Source organism: Oxyura jamaicensis, chromosome 2, assembly GCF_011077185.1.
Source record: "Oxyura jamaicensis isolate SHBP4307 breed ruddy duck chromosome 2, BPBGC_Ojam_1.0, whole genome shotgun sequence".
In the NCBI taxonomy this organism is placed as follows: Eukaryota; Metazoa; Chordata; class Aves; order Anseriformes; family Anatidae; genus Oxyura; species Oxyura jamaicensis.
The window spans coordinates 21,325,116-21,344,050 of NC_048894.1; the positions used below are offsets into that span (position 1 = coordinate 21,325,116).

General features: G+C 43.2%; 1 protein-coding gene and 1 long non-coding RNA gene across 3 annotated transcripts in view; one reads left to right on the top strand and one right to left on the bottom strand.

Annotated features, from left to right (window-relative positions):
* Positions 1-16,219, bottom strand: part of STAM (signal transducing adaptor molecule) — a 36,692-nt gene extending 20,473 nt beyond the window's left edge. The window contains exons 1-2 of one of the 2 annotated variants that reach the window (XM_035317601.1): positions 16,034-16,219; positions 4,202-4,286 (exon numbers count right to left, since the gene is read on the bottom strand). In XM_035317601.1, coding sequence (XP_035173492.1) covers positions 4,202-4,286; positions 16,034-16,073 — 125 coding nt within the window. In that variant the 5' untranslated portion in view covers positions 16,074-16,219. Of the gene's footprint in view, positions 1-4,201; positions 4,287-8,055; positions 8,076-16,033 lie in introns of those variants that run through there. The other variant, XM_035317600.1, reaches the window with a different exon arrangement.
* Positions 15,443-17,971, top strand: LOC118161888. The gene is made up of 3 exons (XR_004748213.1): positions 15,443-15,513; positions 17,550-17,661; positions 17,752-17,971. It is a non-coding gene; the product is annotated as an uncharacterized LOC118161888 (long non-coding RNA).
* The last annotated feature ends 964 nt before the right edge of the window (positions 17,972-18,935 follow it).

Below are 18,935 nucleotides of genomic sequence, written 5' to 3' on the forward strand. Positions count from 1 at the left end.
TAGGAACAAGCAAGTCCAAGAGCTTCCTGGTTTCTGTATGACACATACGCTGGATGACTATGAATGACTATGCAAAATGCTACTTACATTGGGTAACTTGAGGGGGCAGGAAAAAAGATAGGAACTGGTTTAGGAGACTATCAAGCATGCAATTTTACTGTTTTCTCTTGTACAAACAGGCACAGAAACAACAAAAGGAGAATGAGCTAACCAGAACACAGACTCATTGAGGCAGTGATTAAGCCATAAGGACTCAAGACAAAGTTAAACAAGTAGCGACACAGACAAGCCATTTCTGAATGACAGGTTTTCAATATCCAAATCCCTCTCTATGAACAGACAGAACTGCAATGAATGTTTCTATTTTCTCAATCATTGCTATCTTCACCCAGTCACCAACTTCCTATTTATTCATCCCCTTATTTTTACTAACTACCATTCCTAGAGAAAAACTGCAGTAGTTACAGTTTCAAACATTTCAACAGTTTCAAACAGTTTCAAACTGGTATTTCTCATTAAGTCAAAACAAAAAGGTACAAACTTCTCAAAGCCAAACGCAAACAGACTTGGACTCAGGAACTGGTTAGCACTGAACTAAAACTCACTGAGGAATTAAAAGAGAGCAAGCATGATGGGTGAACCTCATGCTAAAACATATTACATGTGGCCTTTAAGTTTCCCTTTCTTTCTGTTTAATGAGTAATTTCAGTGTCGTAACATTATTTTACTAGGAGCTGATAAACTATAGATTAAGTTGTGTGAGCACTTGGATTGCAAGCCAACAATATTCAGAATGTATACCCTTCCTATAGTGAGTTGATTTAAAATGCAAGTCAAACACAATCAAAGGTTTTAAAATAAACAAGTTTTCAAAAACACTGTGTTTTAATCATCTTTTCATGTTGAAAGGGCAGCTTGCTCACTGAACAGTTCTGGATACTAGCAGTATTCCTAAAAAACATAAAAAATGCAATATGCAACTGCAGAACTGGACAACTTACTAAAAATATATATATAAAATCTCAGAGATTTAAAAAGCTGTTTTGATTGACTCAAAGTTAGACAAATTTTAGATCACTGTAAGAACCTGATATGCAAAACATGCATAAAGTATTGAGTTAATTCCAATTAAAAAGAGGGAGCTTTGGAGGAGTTCCAACTTGCTAAAGCAGTATATTTTTTGGTTGAATTAAGGGAAGAAAGATAAAATTGGTAGCTATTGGTGATTTTCTATACCCAAGGTATGGCAATATAAAAACCAACAGTAGCACAACTGTATGCATCCAGTTAGCAATTCTGTTACTGAACTCTAACTAATTTATCTTAGGAGGAAATGAAACTTGTTTGTAGCACAACAGGTATCCAACAACTACCCTGGATGCAAATAAATAGTTAGCAGACACAAATAGGACAATGTGCCAGATAACACTATGCAACAAAAAGTGCCACTTAATAAATAATATAATCCTTCTAGTCTATTATGGCTTTTGGTGTAAGGTGATTTCCATCTACAGTGTTGCAGGGCATGCAATTTAAAGACTAGTAAAAAAGAAAATCCACGAAATAGGGACTATATAATCTAAACTTCTGCCAAGAACAGTTTGCATCAGACCTGAATTGGTGAAGAAGTTAAAGCAGACACCAGTTCTGATGACCAGTATCCCTGCCATAGGAACTTAAATTGCAGAAGAGTTACGGTGTAGCATATCTGACTTAAGCTTAATGGGGAATTCTGCCTTGCTTTACCTTGCTGTAGCATGACGTAATCCATCAAAACAAAGAAAACACACTATCAGCAAGTTTTAACGGAATCTGATGTTAAGCAATGAGTCAGCTGGCAGCTTATTAGAAGAAGGGTAAGTATTACAAAGGTTAAAGTCACAGCCAGTATAAAACTACTGTTGTTCTGTTCTGTTTTTAAAATCATAACAGAAATTCCAGCTGTCATGGAGACATTTAGCTGTATGTTGTCTGTACTCCCAAGGAGCTGTCTCTCACAGCCCAACACATTTGAGCACTGCTCAGGGTAAGTCACTGTGAGGCTAAATCTTGCCTATGCAAAAGCTTTCAGTGATGAAATAGAATACTGAAACCTTCAATAATATTGTTATTGTTACAGGCTCAGCATCAACACACATACAGCAGAAATACAGTTTTACATATAGGGACTAACACCATTAGGGACTAACACTCACCAGCTGTTATCTTAACTGGAGTTATATGCAACTGCACAGCAGTCTCAATACACCATGCTATTTATAAACACTCCTCTAGAGACCATCTCTAATCCCAAGGAATAAGCTTATTTTCAAACCTGTCCTTGGGAACAAAAATCCCAGGTGGGAATTTGCTGTCTGACATCCTGTACTGTTGCCCACAGCCTTACAAGGCAGCCCTAGTCTTTCTCAGAGAAGCGTTTCTCTAAACAGCAGCAATGGCATGGCTCACTTTTTGATGCTATTCCTTACATGAATTATTTCAGAGAATGCTTGGGGAGGACGTATTTAATACATGTCCAAAATCTAAACACAACACTGAATAAAAACATGATAGATACACTGAAATACTGTCTTTAAGCTGTATTTTTATTTGCCATCAAAACTTAAATTTTAACTTTTCATGTCCAAGATATGAGGCCATGCATAAAGCCTATGAGAAAGTTCATTAAATAATTAATGATGGAAGCATTAACAGCCCATATCAAGGTAGGTTTCATTCAATAGCACATTTTCAAAATGAACAGTTAATAAAGCCCTGATGTCATAAAACAGCTTCTCAAAACAAAGAAGAACACACAACCTCACTTCTGTGACAAAGAGGGGGCAGTGGATGCCTTCTATTTTGGTTCTAGCAAAGCTTCTACACTGTCTCATAGTCTCCTTATCACTCAACTGGTGAAATATTGGCTGGATGGAAGGGTGATAAGGGGGATGGAAAGCTGGCTGGACTGCTGAGATCAAAGAGCTGTCACTAGTAGTGCAAATTCCAGTTCTTGGGACCAGTACTGCTAAATGTCTTCTCTAGTGTCCTAGATAATGGGAAGCAGTGCACTCTCAGCAACTTTGTTGACTGGTTGGAAGAAGCAGTCCCAGCACTGGAGGGCTGGGATAACTACAGGGATCTGGACAATAAGGAGAGATGGTCTGGAGAAATGGGCAGACCTCAGAGAAAGGCAAGGTGTTACATTTGGGGCAGGCAGCACCAGCCTGCCACCAAGAAGGCAGCTCCACGGGAACGGATTGGCAGGGTGACAGCAGTCAGCAGTGCAGCCTGACAGAAAAGATGATCAGCCACATCCTGAGCCACAGGAGAACATCATAGCCAGTAGGCCAGGGAAGTGATCCATCCCCTCTGTTCAGCACTTGTAAGACTGCACCTGGAGTTTGCCTGTTTTGGGGTTCTCCAGAACAAGGATATTGACACACTGCAGCAAGTCCAGTGGAGTGCTGCCAAGACGGTTAGAGGAGAGTCACATACAAGGAGACATGGAGATCTGGGTTCAGTTTTGAGAAGGGCATGCTAAAAGGGGACCTTAGTGCCTTCTTCAGCTCCTTAAACAGCACAGAGAAGATTAGGCCAGACTCTTCTCAGAGCTGTGGTCGCAGGGCAAGATGTAGCAAAAAAGTATGAACAAGGAAAATTACAATCAGATGGCAGGTTTATTTATTCACTTGCTTACTATGAGGGTAGTTAAATACTGAAATGTGTTGCCCATATAGGTTGTGGAAACTCTGTCCCTGGAAGCATTCAAGGCTCAGCACGGTCCAGAGCAACCTGATCTAATTAGACTTGTTTCAAGCAGGCGGGTGGACTAGATGACCTCTGGAGGTCACTTCCAAGCCAGATTATGATTCTACAAGAAAACCCCTAATGATGGCTCCTGGATTTACAGTAACACTGCTAAAACATATCAGCTTGGTTATTCTGTTACACCAATGAAAAACTGCTGTATGTAATTCCTAATTTTAATATATCAGTTAGTATTTCCAAAGGAAGAGCTGTAAATATTTGGGCAGAAAATCCCTATGTTTTCCTTTTACTTGTAGTACTTACTTACCAGAGTAGATTTCAATTAAGTTAAATTGAGCTGCTTCAAAAGTCTGTACAAGATAACAAAATTTCATTCTTCTCATCTGAATATGAGAAAGGCTGAAATAACAAAATTAAAATCTATGAGGAGACAATTTCTAAAATCACTTACCCTGTGCGTGACTGTCCAACTTTATCACAAATGTCTAAAATGAGGCCCCAGTCCTCCGCAGTGTTCATCTCACTGGTTGCTTTCTCTGATGAATAAAGCATAAGTAAATCAAAATACAAAAAATATAATAATTTAACAAAACTGACAATAAAGATGTTGCAGCATTACATCTGTATACTGCTAAATGCATGATATATATCTTTGCATGATAATGCAAAGGATAATGCATGATAAATATATTTAATACATTCATATATTAAAACTGTTATACTTAATTCTTTTTACTTTTCAAATGTTCACTTGCAGCTCTGAAGTTATATTAATAAGCAAATTAATATAAGTATTTTGTCCACATAATAAATATATACCCAGAATATATATACAAAAGTGTATCAGCTATCAACAGATTTACTTGGGAAGCAGGAGGGAAGTGAGCATTTGGAAATGTTAAGTTTAATACAACATGAATACTCCAAGCATTAGTTCATTGCTAGCAGAATCAAACATAACAGCATTTACCCCATCATCAGACACTAAGCTGCTGTATCTTGCATTTGCTTCATATATATTTTCTCCTTTCTCCTCAGTAAGGAGGCTTCAACAATTCTTTAATAGTCACTAAACTTTTATCTCCCCATTCTCATCTCTGCTTTGGGTGATATATTCCACTTCCTCTTTTCAGCTACCGACTGCTAAACTAAAGCTGATCTGATAGAAGCCACTGGGACTCCTTCTTCCAAACCTTCTGAACAGGACAAGAACAGTCCCTGCTGAAAAGTTAAGAAATAAAGAGGGTAGGTGGAAACAAAGCAGAAGTAAAATAGACTAACTCCTTCCCTATTTCTCCACCAGGAAAGCTTGGGTACACAGAGTATAACGATAAATAAAAGTGATAAAGGAAAGGGAGCCTTACACAGGAGCTGAATGGAAGGTTACCTGAACGCTGACAGGTCACATCAGGGCTGGAGACCACAAGTGAACACACAAGCAATTTCCATTATTCTCCACACAGGAGAAACGGGGACAGAATCATAACCTATACCTGCTTCATCTAATATTCACCTCCATCTGTAAATCACAAAATACACCTCAGCAATGAGTACCATCCCTCAGGAAATGTCTCAGACTACTTAGTTTTGTAGGAAATCTCTCATTCCTTTCAGAAAACTTATCTGTCAGGAAAGATTTGTTAATCCATATCTATCCACTTGCAAGACTGCAGAGAAGAGAAAGACAAAACAAGACATCTCATTTCCAGAAACGAGAAGGAATTATTAATCCCAAAGTTGATGGCCTCTGTCTCTCTGAATGAGTTTCTCTGTCCCACAAACTGAAGTCAGATTGCAGTTATTTAGCTTCTTTAATTCAGAACTAACATGCAGAAAAGCAAAGCACTCCGGTTGTGTTCTCCCAAAGTATTTCTGAGGAAAAATGAAAAAAATACCATACACAAATGACACAATAACCCATCAGTTGTATTACTTGCTGAAATGAAGACAGCAATGCAACATAAATCGGAACTTACTTGATGACAAAAAAAGTCAAAAAAAAAAGTTTAAACCTACGTAGACAACATGCTAACATATGGCACTAAGACATACCACTAGATCAACTGACAACTTCATTTTTCGTTCAGTCTGCTAATGTTCTAAATCACGCTTGGGGCTAGCAGAGAAATTCTTGATTTTTAAGTCTTATTCATATAGGAGACAGAATGGCAGAACCCAATCATCAAGCAAAATAAGAATGCCAGAACATGAGCACAGAGCAATGAGACTGTACCCTGTTTGTATCAATGAGCATTGTTCCATTACTTGAGAATTTCAATTCTGTTTTTGAGGATACCTTATAACATGCAAGTAAATGAGATACTAAATAAAGGCAAGGAGAAAGCCAGACTGCAGACAGCTGGTCAGCACAGTCCAGAGCTGCACAAAACAAACCACACGGAGGCAGTTTAGTTCCAGGACTCCCCTGTTGAAGTTCATCGCCTGTTTTGCTGGAGTTGGACCAGCTCCATCCAAAGTGTGTCTACACAGCGCCCTGCAGAGCCTTAATTTGCAGCCAGGCTTAGAGCTCACATGCAGCCTTGCACACCCACACAGTTCACCCCTGCCTCACGCTGTGCTTCAGCTAGGGCATCCTTCAGCAGTCAGAGGGCTGAGAAATCCAATGGAACTGAAACTTTGAGCTCTTACATTAATCTGCATAACTGACAGTACTTCTGGCAACAATTAAATTCTTCTTTCTTCATGACATCATCAGAGAGAAACAGTGAGGCAAACTAAGAAGTAAAATAATGGATGCTTAGGGTTTTAAAATCAAAGAATCATAGAACGGTTTAGGTTGCAAAGAACCTTAAAGGTCACCCAGTCCCAAACCCCTGCAGGGACACCTCCCACCAGGCCAGGCTGCCCAAAGCCCCATCCAGCCTGGCCTTGAACACCTCCAGGGATGGGGCATCCACAGCTTCTCTGGGCAGCCTGTGCCAGTGCCTCACCACCCAATGAGTGAAGAATTTCCTCCTTCTATCTAACCTAAATCTCCCCTCTTCTAGTTTAAAACCATTCCTCCTTGCCCTATCCCTACACCCCCTGACAGATAGTCCCTCCCCAGCTTCCCTGTAGGCCCCCCTTTACGTACTGGAAAGGCCACTACAAGGTCTCCCCAGAGCCTTCTCTTCTTCAGGCTGAACAACCCCGGCTCTCTCAGCCTGTCTTCATAGGAGAGGTGCTCCCAGCCTCTTGATCAACCTTGTGGCTTCCTCTGGACTCATTCTAACAGGTCCATGTCCACTTGTGCTGGGGGCAGCCTCAGAGCTGCTCTCAATCCATTCTACACTCAGCCTGTTTTTGTGCTTGGGATTGCCCCAGCCCTGATGCAGGACCTTGCACCTGGCCTTGTTGAACCTTATGAGGTTTGCACAGGTCCCTTCCCTCCAGCATGTCAACCACTCCACACAGATTGGTGTCACTGGCAAACTTGCTGAAGATGCACTGCTCATGTCACTGACAAGGATGCTGAACAACGCCAGTCCCAATACCAACCCCTGGGGAACAGCACTTGTCACTGATCTCCACCTGGACATAAGAGTCACTGACCACGGGACAGGATCAAACACTTTGCACAAGTCCAGGTAGATGATGTCAGTGCTCCTCCCCTACCCACCAGTGCTGTAACCCCATTGTAGAAAGTCTCCTGATTTGTCAAGCATGGTCTGCCCTTAGTGAGGCTGTGATGGCTGTCACCAGTCACCTCCTTGTTTTCCACGAGCCTTAGCAAAGCTTCCATGAGGATCTGCTCCATGATCTTGCCAGACACAGAGGTGAGACTGACTGGCCTGGCATTCCCCGGGTCCTTTTTCCCATTTTAGAAATGGGGATTATGCTTCCCCTCTTCCAGTCAGTGGGAACTTCACCAGACTGCCAAGACTTCTCAGATATGATGTACAGCGGCTTAACAACTACATCCACCAGTTCCTTTAAGTCCCACAGATGTATCTCATCAGGTCCCAGGGACCTGTGCACCTTCAGGTTCCTTAGATGGTCAAATATCACCAAACTGTGGTTTATGTCAATTTAAATAGCTTGGCTAAAACTAGAGATAAGATGGTGATTAATGAAATCTCTGATCCACATCAACCTCACCAATTACAACCTTCATTTTAATTCTTAAATGGAACATTTTGCAGCTTTACCCATGAATACACCTACAAGTGTTCTACCACAGCTACGTTTCTTCTTAAAAATTGAACCTAGTCCTGTCTAAAAACTGCCATGTGCTTGTAACACCTCCCCGCCTCCTGCTGTTCGAGGGACATTTCCTCCATCACCACACATTAAGTAGTTTCTTACCATATTTCAGTCTGAAACCCAGTTTCATTGTGTGTTCTCTGTCTTCTCGAGTAATAAGCATCTATTACTTCCCTTGGATAAAAATCAATCGCAAGACACGAGCGAAGTTTTCTGCCTCTAAAAGTTCAGTTAAATTCTGTCTCCAGCGAGGGCAGTTAAAAGCTAATGGCACAGCGTGAGCGTTAGCAGTACAGTAGCTGACAGGGACTGTCCACAAAAAAGGCCAATAGCTCTGTCAGAGCATTAGCAAGCAACTATCACCTTTCACCATGCTGGCAGCAGGAGCAACAGAGACGCTTTGAATAAATTGCTATGTTGCATCAGTGTTTTGTAGACAAAATTACAACTTAGGGCTATTTAAGTTAAATTACTTACATTATCATCACTTAACATCCATGAACACTCTCTCCTCCAACATGAGGCATGCATTTGCAGCCCAAAAATCCTTCTAGTTCATTCAGCATTTCCTTACTCCAACTAACAGCTGGCATGCCACTATCTTAGCACCAAAACGGACTCTGATGGGGAGGTAAAAACACAGATTTGGACTTCAAGTCTTAGCACAGGAGACAGAAGAAAACCTGAAGTTAAACTTTGAAACGTTCTTCATCCTCCACCTCTCATCAAAAATAATCCTGTCACGGCAATATTAACGTTTACTTCTGACCCCCTGAGTGCACCTCATCACTGCTACAAAATCTTATTTGGCTTATGGAGTGCAAACATGAGATCAGAGAACATTTCAAGCTTTACTCAAACAACTTTTAAAGACAGCACTGGCTCCTTCACGAAATCAGTGTTAAGACTTATTAATGCTATTTCAAATGCAAAGGAAAACAGAACTACATGACACAGAGGCATGCCTTACCAGACTTTGTCTCTAGTTTTCCAGAACAGCTCTCTCCCACAAAGTTATCTCACTAATGAAGTAAATGCTCATTTATTTTTTTTTCCTAGCATAAGCAAGGCCTACAAATTAACGTACCAACTTCAATCTCCGCAACACTGTACCATCTTATGTTGCCTCAGATTTTAGTTGTTCATTTCTAAATTTTACAGCATTGCTTTCTTTCTTTGTCTCCATTGCAAGTTCTCAACTTTCACCTCTAAGAAGTGGCAAAAGTTGTTGTCTCAGAGGAAAGGGATACTTAGACCTATGGCTTCTTTGGACAACAACTAAAATTCTGCATAATACAAGAATGTCTTTCTAGATAGCATCTAATAAAACAAAAGAAACACATACAAAAGTAATGTAACACATTTTTCAGGCAGTTGGAAAGACACAGAGTGTGAAATCAGTAGTCTTCTCCCTTTATGTTTCCTCTGTACTCATACAGCCTATCACACCAAGTAAGACCAATTCCATCTTGCCCCAAATTCAGTCTCCAATATGCAATATACCTAAAGAAAGAGATGCCTAGGAAAACACAGAAAAGACTAAGGTAAGCATTAGTTGTACTTCCCTCCCACACACCTTGAAAGAACCCCCCAGAAAGCTGACAGGATTGCTTAAGTGCATCTACACCAATGCACACAGCATGGACAACAAGCTGGGGGAGCTGGAAGCCATGGTGCAGCAGGAAAACTAGGAAACTAGGACATAGCTCCATCACCAACACATGGTGGGACAGCTCGCACAGCTGGAGCACGGCAATGGGAGGCTACAAACTCTTCAGAAGGGACAGGTTAGGAAGGAGAGGTGGGCGGTGGCCTCTTCAGATTGACTAGAGCTTAATAATGGCAACAACAAGGTTGAGTGTTCATGCATAAGAATCAGGGAGAAGACCAACGAGGCAGAAGTCATTGTGGGAGTCTGTTATAGATGACCCAACCAGGCTGAAGAGGCAGACAAAATATTCTATAAGCAGCCGGGAGAAGTCTCGCAATCACTAGCCCTTGTTCTCATGGGGGACTTCAACTTCCCAGATGCCTGCTGGAAATACAACACAGCAGAGGAAACAGTCTAGGAGGTTTTTGGAGTATGTGGAAGACAACCCCCTGACACAGCTCATGAGTGAGCCAACGAGGGATGGTGCCCAGCTGGGCCTTCTGCTTGTAAACAAGAACACAGGCTAGCGATTGTGAGAGTTCTCCCAGCTGCTTATAGAAAATTTCATCTGCAATTTATCAGCAGTCTGGGCTATCAGGGGAGGTCCCAGTCAAACGGTGGCTGGCAAATGTGACACGCAGGTACAAGAAGGGCTGGAAGGAAGACCCAGGGAACTACAGGCCTGTCAGTCTGACCTCCGTGCTGGGGAAGCTCGTGGAACAGATTATCTTGAGTGCCATCACACAGCACTTGTGGGACAGCAAGGTGATCAGGCCCAGTCAGGGTTTTTAAAAGCGGGTCCTGCTTGACAAACTTGACAAGGAACCTGTCCTTCTATGACTAGGTGGCACGCTTAGTGGGTGAGGGAAAGGCTGTGGCTATTCCCTACCTACACTTCAGTAAGGCTTTTGACAGAAAAGAATCTGAAGGCATTGGTCGACAGCCAGCTGAGTATGAGCCAGCAGTGTGCCCAGCATCCCTGCTTGTGTCAGAAATAGCGTGGCCAGCAGGACCAGGGAGGTGATTGTCTCTGTACTCAGCTCTAGTGAGGCCGCACCTCAAGTACTATGTTCAGCTTTGGGCCCCTCACTACAAGAAGGACATTGAGGCGCTGGAGAATGTCCAGAGAAGGGCTACGAAGCTTGTGAAGGGCCTGGAACACAAGTCCTGTGAGGAGCGGTTGAGGGAACTGGGGTTATTTAACCTGGAAAAATGGAGGCTCAGATGAGACCTCATGGCTCTCTACAACTGCCTCTAAGGAGGTTGTAACAGGACAGGGGTCAGTCTCTTCTTCCAAGCAACTATCGATAGGACAAGAAGAAATGGCCTCCAGTTGTGCCATGTGAGGTTTAGGCTGGATATGAGGAAACATTTATTCACTGAGAAGTTGATGAGGCATTGGAGCAGGCTGCCCCGTGAGGTTGTTGAGTCACCATCCTTGGAATTATTCAGAAGACGTGTAGGTGTGGTGCTTAGGGACATGGTTTAGTGGCAGTCTTGACAGTGCTAGGCTGGACTTGACAACCTTGGAGGTCTTTTCCAACCTGAATGATTTTATAATTATATGATCTCACCATGTCTGAGGCAGCCTCATCAACACAGACACCACTCAGCTCAGTGAGCTGTACAGAACGAAGACAGAAGGATTAAAGATCTGAAAAGAATGCTGAAAACAACAGTAAGACAAGCTGGGCAAAAAGAGAGATTTTATGGCAAACTGTAACAAATCCTCAGAACTTAAACAACCTTTCACCCAGAACTACAACAACAGAGCAGGAAGGTGAGCACATCAGAGAGATATGATAATGATGATGATGACTCCATAAACAGGGTGCATCACAGGGAAGTAACCCAAACAAATGGTGCCAGGATCTATTTGGAGAGCCCCACAAATCAAGCCATAGTAGAAGTGGCATTTCAGGAAGATCAGCAAGAGACATTACTATCCACATCAAATATATAGTGTTATTTTTATCAGCTAGAGGAACAGATTTTACATGCTGGAGAACTACTTTGATTATTTTGCATGTTGATGTTATAATGTATGTTGCCACAGCTGAAATGAGGGGAAGCACTTAAAGTGACAGCTCTTCCCTGGGAGGAAAGAAAAAGAATTGCTAGTAAAGTACAGCTACAACAACTCCTTTGCCTAGGGAATGTGCGTTGTTGGCTTCGAATTTGCCTAGGTCAACTCAGAGTCTGGTGATTCATTTGCAAAAAGTGTGATACTGAAAAAAAAAAAAAAGACTATCCTACAGAAGAAATATTTATTTCACTCATCTGGATCCTGTCAGCATTGCCATTTTTCATTGAGAATGTACACCAAAGTGAGAAATCCTCGTTCTTCAGAAACATTTATAAATAACTGGAAAGGGGCTGGCTACAGCTTCTTTCCCACACATTTTCTGCTCAGCTCACAGCTAATAATCCTTCTCCCTAAAACAATGCTGACAAAAGCAGTAGGCCAACTTTAGCAGAACAAGTGCCAGTCTCCTGACAATCTGAACCACTCCTTGGAAGTCATCCCTCCTTGCAGCCAGAGGTAAGTTAACTCAATCTGCATTCTCCAGAATTCTTCAGGGTCAAGAGTCTCCTCGGCAACAATTTGCCCTCCTTCTGGCAGACAGAGAAAAGCCCAGCTCACAGAAACATGCACTCGGGTGGTTGGTTTTGAAGACGTTGACTACCAAATGGGAAAAATCTAAAGTCTCGCCAGTTTAAAGAGCAAGGGGATTTTATTATGAGAAATTGCACAATGCGACTTGAGGTCAAAGCATTTCTTACACCCTAATGCATCAAACTTTATGCAATAGTAACTTAACATACTTACTGTACCTACATATGATTGTGAGTACAGTCATATGTAATCCATGCATATTATTACATTTCTAAAAGAGCTTTAATAATAAAATGGTCAATAAACACCATAGTTGATAAAAACGTGGGAAAAGCAATTATATCAGCTTAACAGTTCTACTACATTACTAATATACCTGCTTAATTTCTATTGGCGTAAATATTAAGCCTGAATCTTTCCTTTGTTCCCACCCCTGTGATGCCTCAAACCAGTACACCAGCTACAATGAGAACAAGACTAACATGCAAATCAAATGCAGGATGTGCCTTCATCCCTCGCTGTGGGTAAGGGAAAAAAAATCATCCAAAGAGTTACATCATTTGGCATTCTGGACATTGCTGAATGACAGATCAACTTTGAAAAGTTTTTATTTGAATTGCTTTCAAAATTAAACACCTCCTCTTAAAATTGTGTGATTTTTTAACAACTCATACCAGAATTTGTATTTTTATACAAATATAAATCTCCAGAAATATATTGAAATAGTAAGTTTACACCACAAAGTAAAAAGTTCTTCCAATTCTCTGCTTACAACATAGATTAAGTTTACAATGCTTAATACCGAGTCAAGTATGCACAGCATTAAGTCCAGTGTTACCAACTGTATTCTCAAAACAGCATCTAAATAACACTTGAGAACTGCTTCAGCAGTGAGTTCTTCATCAAACCCAGCCTAACCACCACTACATTACTAATCAGCCTGTCATGACAGACTAGCAGACAGTCTCTTGGTTCATCAAGCACATTACATCGTTATCTTGCCTGCAAACTTACAGATAAACCCGCACTTCTCAGGAACAATTCTCTGCAAAAGATGTTATGACTGAGGTTATGAAACATGGCGGAAATGGACTTCATGTTACTCTAAGAACATCATCAATTCTAAACCCTCATATGGAGAACTAACTATATCTTAACTCTTAACTACGTCCTCAGCAGTTCAGTATCTTGAAGGGTTTTGTTACTTAAAATTCCAGTATTACATTCCTTACATGGACACGCTGTCAAAGTTTTCCACAGTTGATTGTGAAAACCCACACCAACTTAACGTCACCACTTATTAGCATCCCTTCGGGTTGAAATATTCCTAAATATGGTAAAAAGAGGGTTGAGAAAACAGAGGTATTTGGACTCCTTGAGGGTGACGATGACCTATCTCCTGAAATCTAGAGGCAGCTTAAACTAGTAATGTTTTTAAATTGTTAACAGTAATCTTAACGTTATTTTGACGGTCACATCTAAAGAAGTGTACCCCTCAAAATCTGTGTACTAAGCTGACTCCAGGTGGTACACTATTCCGGACGACCAGGCTCCACAGCATGAGCATGCTAACAGGATTAGGCAGATGCTGATGACCGGAGAGAAAAACGGAGAAATTTCTCCTCCTGAGCTTAGAGACGCCTATGCTCCTCAAAATAACGGCAAACAAATTAGTCCCATATGCGTTCACTGCAATCCATCGTCCAAAATGATTCCAAAGTCATTTCCAACTATTACACAGCACTAATTGGCTGTCCAGGAGTCAAGAATTCACAGCTACCCCAGCAACACTATCAACTAGATTGATGTCCAGCTTCGTATGAAACTAAGACTAGGTTTTGACTGTTTTCCTACTTCAGGAATCTGATTTTCAAAAGAAAACTTTATTGCTGAGCAGGAGCAAAAGCAGAGCACTCAATTTTCCTTCTGAGAAAAGAACTGTAAAGTAACACTACTGCTTGACAACTTTTGGAAGTTTCCTGAGAACGCGAGAGCTTACTCTACAGCTGACGTTATCTTATGAAGCCTGCCAAGAAGTTCATCCAGATAATAGTGCATTCCCAAGAGGCCTCGGGGAAGAAGGGCCTGGGGACACTTTCCTGGAGACTTCACCATTGCTGTCTCCATGGCACAAATCCAGCTAAGCGATGGATAAAGGCAGCAAGTAGTTTTGCCACCAACTCGACTGTCTGCTGCTTTGCTCTCCCTCTGGGCACTATGAAAGTGGGCCCACACAAAGAAGCTGGATTAATTGCCTGAGGAAAAACAGCCCATGGCCCACTACCTGCTTTTCCAAGAACAATTTGGAAGTAAATGGTTATTTACTAGTGTTCATACAATACACAGAATAAAGCTTTTGAAAAATATCTGCTGGAGTCTGTACTAGGCTGTCACAGCAGGTAAGGTGTTGGCGGCATCCTCTGTCCTCAAAAATAGCAAATAGCCCACTGAAGGAACAGTTGGGCACTACTACTCCACATTGTCAAACTTACAGTGCTGACAAAAATATCGGCCTCAGCTCTCTATAAACTCCCTCAAGCAGCCTGATCTTCACCGCTGCTAGACAGCTGCCTTAAGAAATAAGAAAACAAGCACTTTCCAGAACCTCAGCTATCACTTTTGAATCCTATTAGTTCAAATAATTCTCACAGATACTACCAATGTTTCAGTCCTCTAACGGTTCACAGAAAATTGACAAGCAGTGCAATGTCTTCCTTATCTTCAGCTGCCAAATTATGCTACAGGACAGTGAAACAATGTGGAAAAGATACTTACTACTTTTCAAAATATGTAATTGTTGACTTTGCCATCAAGAAAATTACAAATTAAAGGGAAGTCTTCACCAGGGAAGACCGTGGCACACTTAATTATTCAAAATGGGAAGAAACGGACCTACGCTTCATTAAGATGCAACAGATTAACAATTCCTGATAACATACACACAGAGTCCATGTAACACTCACTTGTTTGTGCATTAACCCTTCCTCCAGAAAAAAATACCTACTTTCCAAGCAGTTTTGAGTTGTTTTTTTTTGAAGGCCTGTAATAATTGAATTGGAGCCCTGACTTCTGCAGTTGGGTAAGCAGTAAGAAACAAACGGCACATTTGTAGCTGAGAGGTGCAGCAAACACGAGGCTACTGAAGAAATGCGTTCCCAGAAACATCGACAGTGTCACACCACTGTTATGCTGTGGGGAGGTAATGGGGGGAGGTGGGCGCGTATCCAAACATGAGAAGAAGTCACTTTATATCCTGCTGTATCACTGGGAATTACACAGATGTCAGCAGCAGGTATGAGACAAGCTGTATTACACAATCAGACGTGCAAATTTTCGGACTGCCTACGTGTTGTTTTACCTTGGGTTTGGCCACACGAGCACGAAGCCTAATTTCTCTCAGGTAGAAGCGTCCCCGTGCAGCCTGGCCTCGAAACGAGCCAGGTGGGGATGAAACCTGACCACAGCCCAAGTTTCACTGAGAGGGGAAAACAAAGCTCCCGCAGGGATTCGCGTGAAGGCAGCGATCGGAAACCCGCTTTGGGAACCGTGCCTGCCTTTGAGGTGCCTGCAGCTGGCGGCCCCACCGCTTCAAACCCCCGGGGCAGGACGAGCTCCGGCCTCGGCCCCACACCCCTCGGCCCGGCACCGCCGCCCGGAGCCTCCCGAGGCCGGGCAGGGCCCGCAGCCGCCCCGGGCAGGCCGCAGCGGGAGGGCCGGGGCCGAGCAGGCCGCGGAGGGGAGGCAAAGAGGGAGGGAAACAGGGAAAGAGGCAGGGGTGCCCCGGCGGAGATGGGGCTCCCGGAGCCACTCACCCACATCCTGGTCGAAGGGGTTGGTGGCGAAGAGCGGCATGGCGGGGCGCGGCGCGGCCACCCTCCGCTCCCGGCAGCGCGGCGACCGAGCCACGGGCCCGCGGCTCCTTCTTCTCCTCCTCCTCCTCCTCCTCCTGCTCCTCCTCGTCCCGCCCGGGGTCGCCTCGGCCGCCGCCTCCCCGCAGGCCCGGCACCGGCCCTCCCCGCGCAGCACGCCGGGAAAGCGGGGCCGGCCCCGCCGCCGCCTCCCGGCCCCGGGCTCCCCCCGCCCCGCCCCGCCGAGCCCTTCCCGGCCCGACCCCGCCTGGCCGCCGGAGCCCCGGCCCCGGCCTCCCGTGACACGGACGGGTGTTTGTCTGCCCGGCCCCCGGGCCCCCGGCCAGCCTCAGGGGCTCACGGGGGACCTGCTGCCGCAGGGATCTCGTTGTCCTAGGCTTGCAGCGGTTTTAATCACTCTGGGCTGTCTGGGGAGCAGGCTGAGCTCAAAAAAAGGGCTAATGCCCGACTTGTAGGCATCAGAAAGTAATAGAAAGGCCAGAGGGGGGCCGCGAAGATGGGCTGGAGCACCTCTCCTATGAAGACAACCTGAGGGAGTTGGGGATGTTCAGCCTGGAGAAGAGAAGGCTCCGGCGGGACCTCACTGCAGCCTTTCAGTACCTACAGGGGGCTTATAAAAAGGATGGGGAAGGACTCTTTACTCGGGTAAATAATGACAGGAAAAGGAGCAATAATCTTAAACTAAAAGAGGTTAGATTTAGACTAGACATTAGGAGGAAATTCTTCACTCAGGAGGTGCTGAGGCCCTGGCACAGGCTGCCCAGAGAAGCTGTGGATGCCCCATCCCTGGTGGTGCTCAACGCCAGGCTGGATGGGGCTTTGGGCAGCCTGATCTAGTGTCTGGCATCCCTGCCCAATGCTGGGGGTTGGAGTTGGGTGATCTCTAAGGTCCCTTCCAACCCAAACCATTCCCTGATTCTAATATTGGCACATAACAAAAAATGGAGAAGGCACAGCTAATGTTCGCAGCGCAGAAACACTAGATGAAATCAATAGCCCTAACTATGCTCAATAATGAATGTAATTGCATGCATTAGGCAGGCTTTTGCCACATTAGATGAAAACTCCACACCAAGCCTTTTCCCATAGGGATTTGCATTTATCAGGAGCTACTTGTTTTCATATTTTCCAGGATCTCAAGTTCTGTTTCTTTCCCTATCCACAAAGACGGATGCAGGTCAGCATAGATCTACTGCTCAGGACAGACTCCTTTTAAGGAATCTAGTATTCTCTTTTTAGATTCTGCCTCAATTTAATGACATCTGCTAGGTATTCCCAGGGGCCGCTTTACCTCCTCGCTATTCATCATCCCCCACTATGTTCACAAGAGACATATGGCAGATGTTCTCGGAGCCTGCTTTATCCCCTCCTTTTTCATCCCTTCCTCCTGATGGGTTCGAAATGAATTGTAAGAATCCTTTTAAAACAGGCAGAGCCTTTATAATTTTTTTTTCTTTAGTAAGAGCAAACACGAGATGTGGGGAATTTGGCTTTTAGACCCTCTTCAGCCTGAATGGATTCCAGCCCAATGTTACTTCCCAGGCAACACTCCATTCAACATTCTGAAAAAGGTAGTCCGTAATCATGGAGCATCTTAAGGCTATATAACTATGGCTCGTGTTTTGTTTCTGTCATTATTATTTTTCTTCTGTTGAACACAGCATAAAGTACAAGACTCCTCTGAATGCTCAATACCATACTGAATCTCCCCCTTCTCCCCGTCCCATGGCTCTCGCTCTCTTATTGCACAACACTGGACGATGGTTAGAGCACTCCCTCATGAAGCATAGGTTTTGCCCTCTCAGACAGGGATGGCTATGGAAACCAGCTTTTCCACTTTATGTGTGAGTAGTGTAAGGAACATGCTATTAAAAAGGGTGTGTTAAGCTTCCCTTATTTTATGTAGTTCAAAATGTTCGTATTATTTCCTACTGTATTTGAAATAGGACTCATGCTGCCTAAGCCAGCTATCTAAAAGTAAGGAATCTTGTCCAAGGGTACAGTGTCAAATTGCATCTAATTTCAGGGTAACTACAGCTGATACAGACTGCAGCAACACTGCACTCCCCATGCCCACAACTATGTGCTGCCATCACATTTCTTGCTTTAGATTTGGAATTTGATCCAATTCATTTGTGGCCATACAATCAGCTGATCCAACTGAAAACTACCTCACTGCAGAAAAGTTCCCTGTTGGATCATGTCACTCATCTTCCTCACCTTGTAATTAGATCCTGTGCAAGGGAAGAGCTGGGAAGGAGTTGCTGGGGACTGTACACCAGCTTCACCAAGCTGAATCAAGAAAAACAGGCACGTCCAGGGGATTATTCATCTATTTCTATTTCAGACCTCCTTCCAAAGATGCCTTCTGCAAAGGTCTGACTATTAATTTCATAGAGGAGCCTATCTGCCCAACACTTCTCTGATGCAGAACTTGTCTTCTGACACCTTTATAGCAAGCTCTTTTTTTATTATTTTTTTAAAGTATGTACTTTTTTTTACCAAATAGAACAATCTCCAAGCATTGGTACAGATATTTGTTTCGGCACACTTCAATTTTATATATCGCACGGTTGTTCATGTACTGCTATGTGATCAAAGTTTGTATTCAGTTAATTGCCACTGCAAATCACTTCCTGAGTTTTAAAGATGTAAAATACTTCTAAATTTAGTTATGAGTCACTATCCAATAACTTGCCCTGATATATATTCAAGTCATATCACTATCTATATCTAAATAGTGAGAGTACCAGCAATATTAGAAAACACTGCGTAAGAACTGATGTGTGTATGCGAAGATGTTGCTATAGAAAAATGTTATGATATGTAGGACATTCACTAGAGT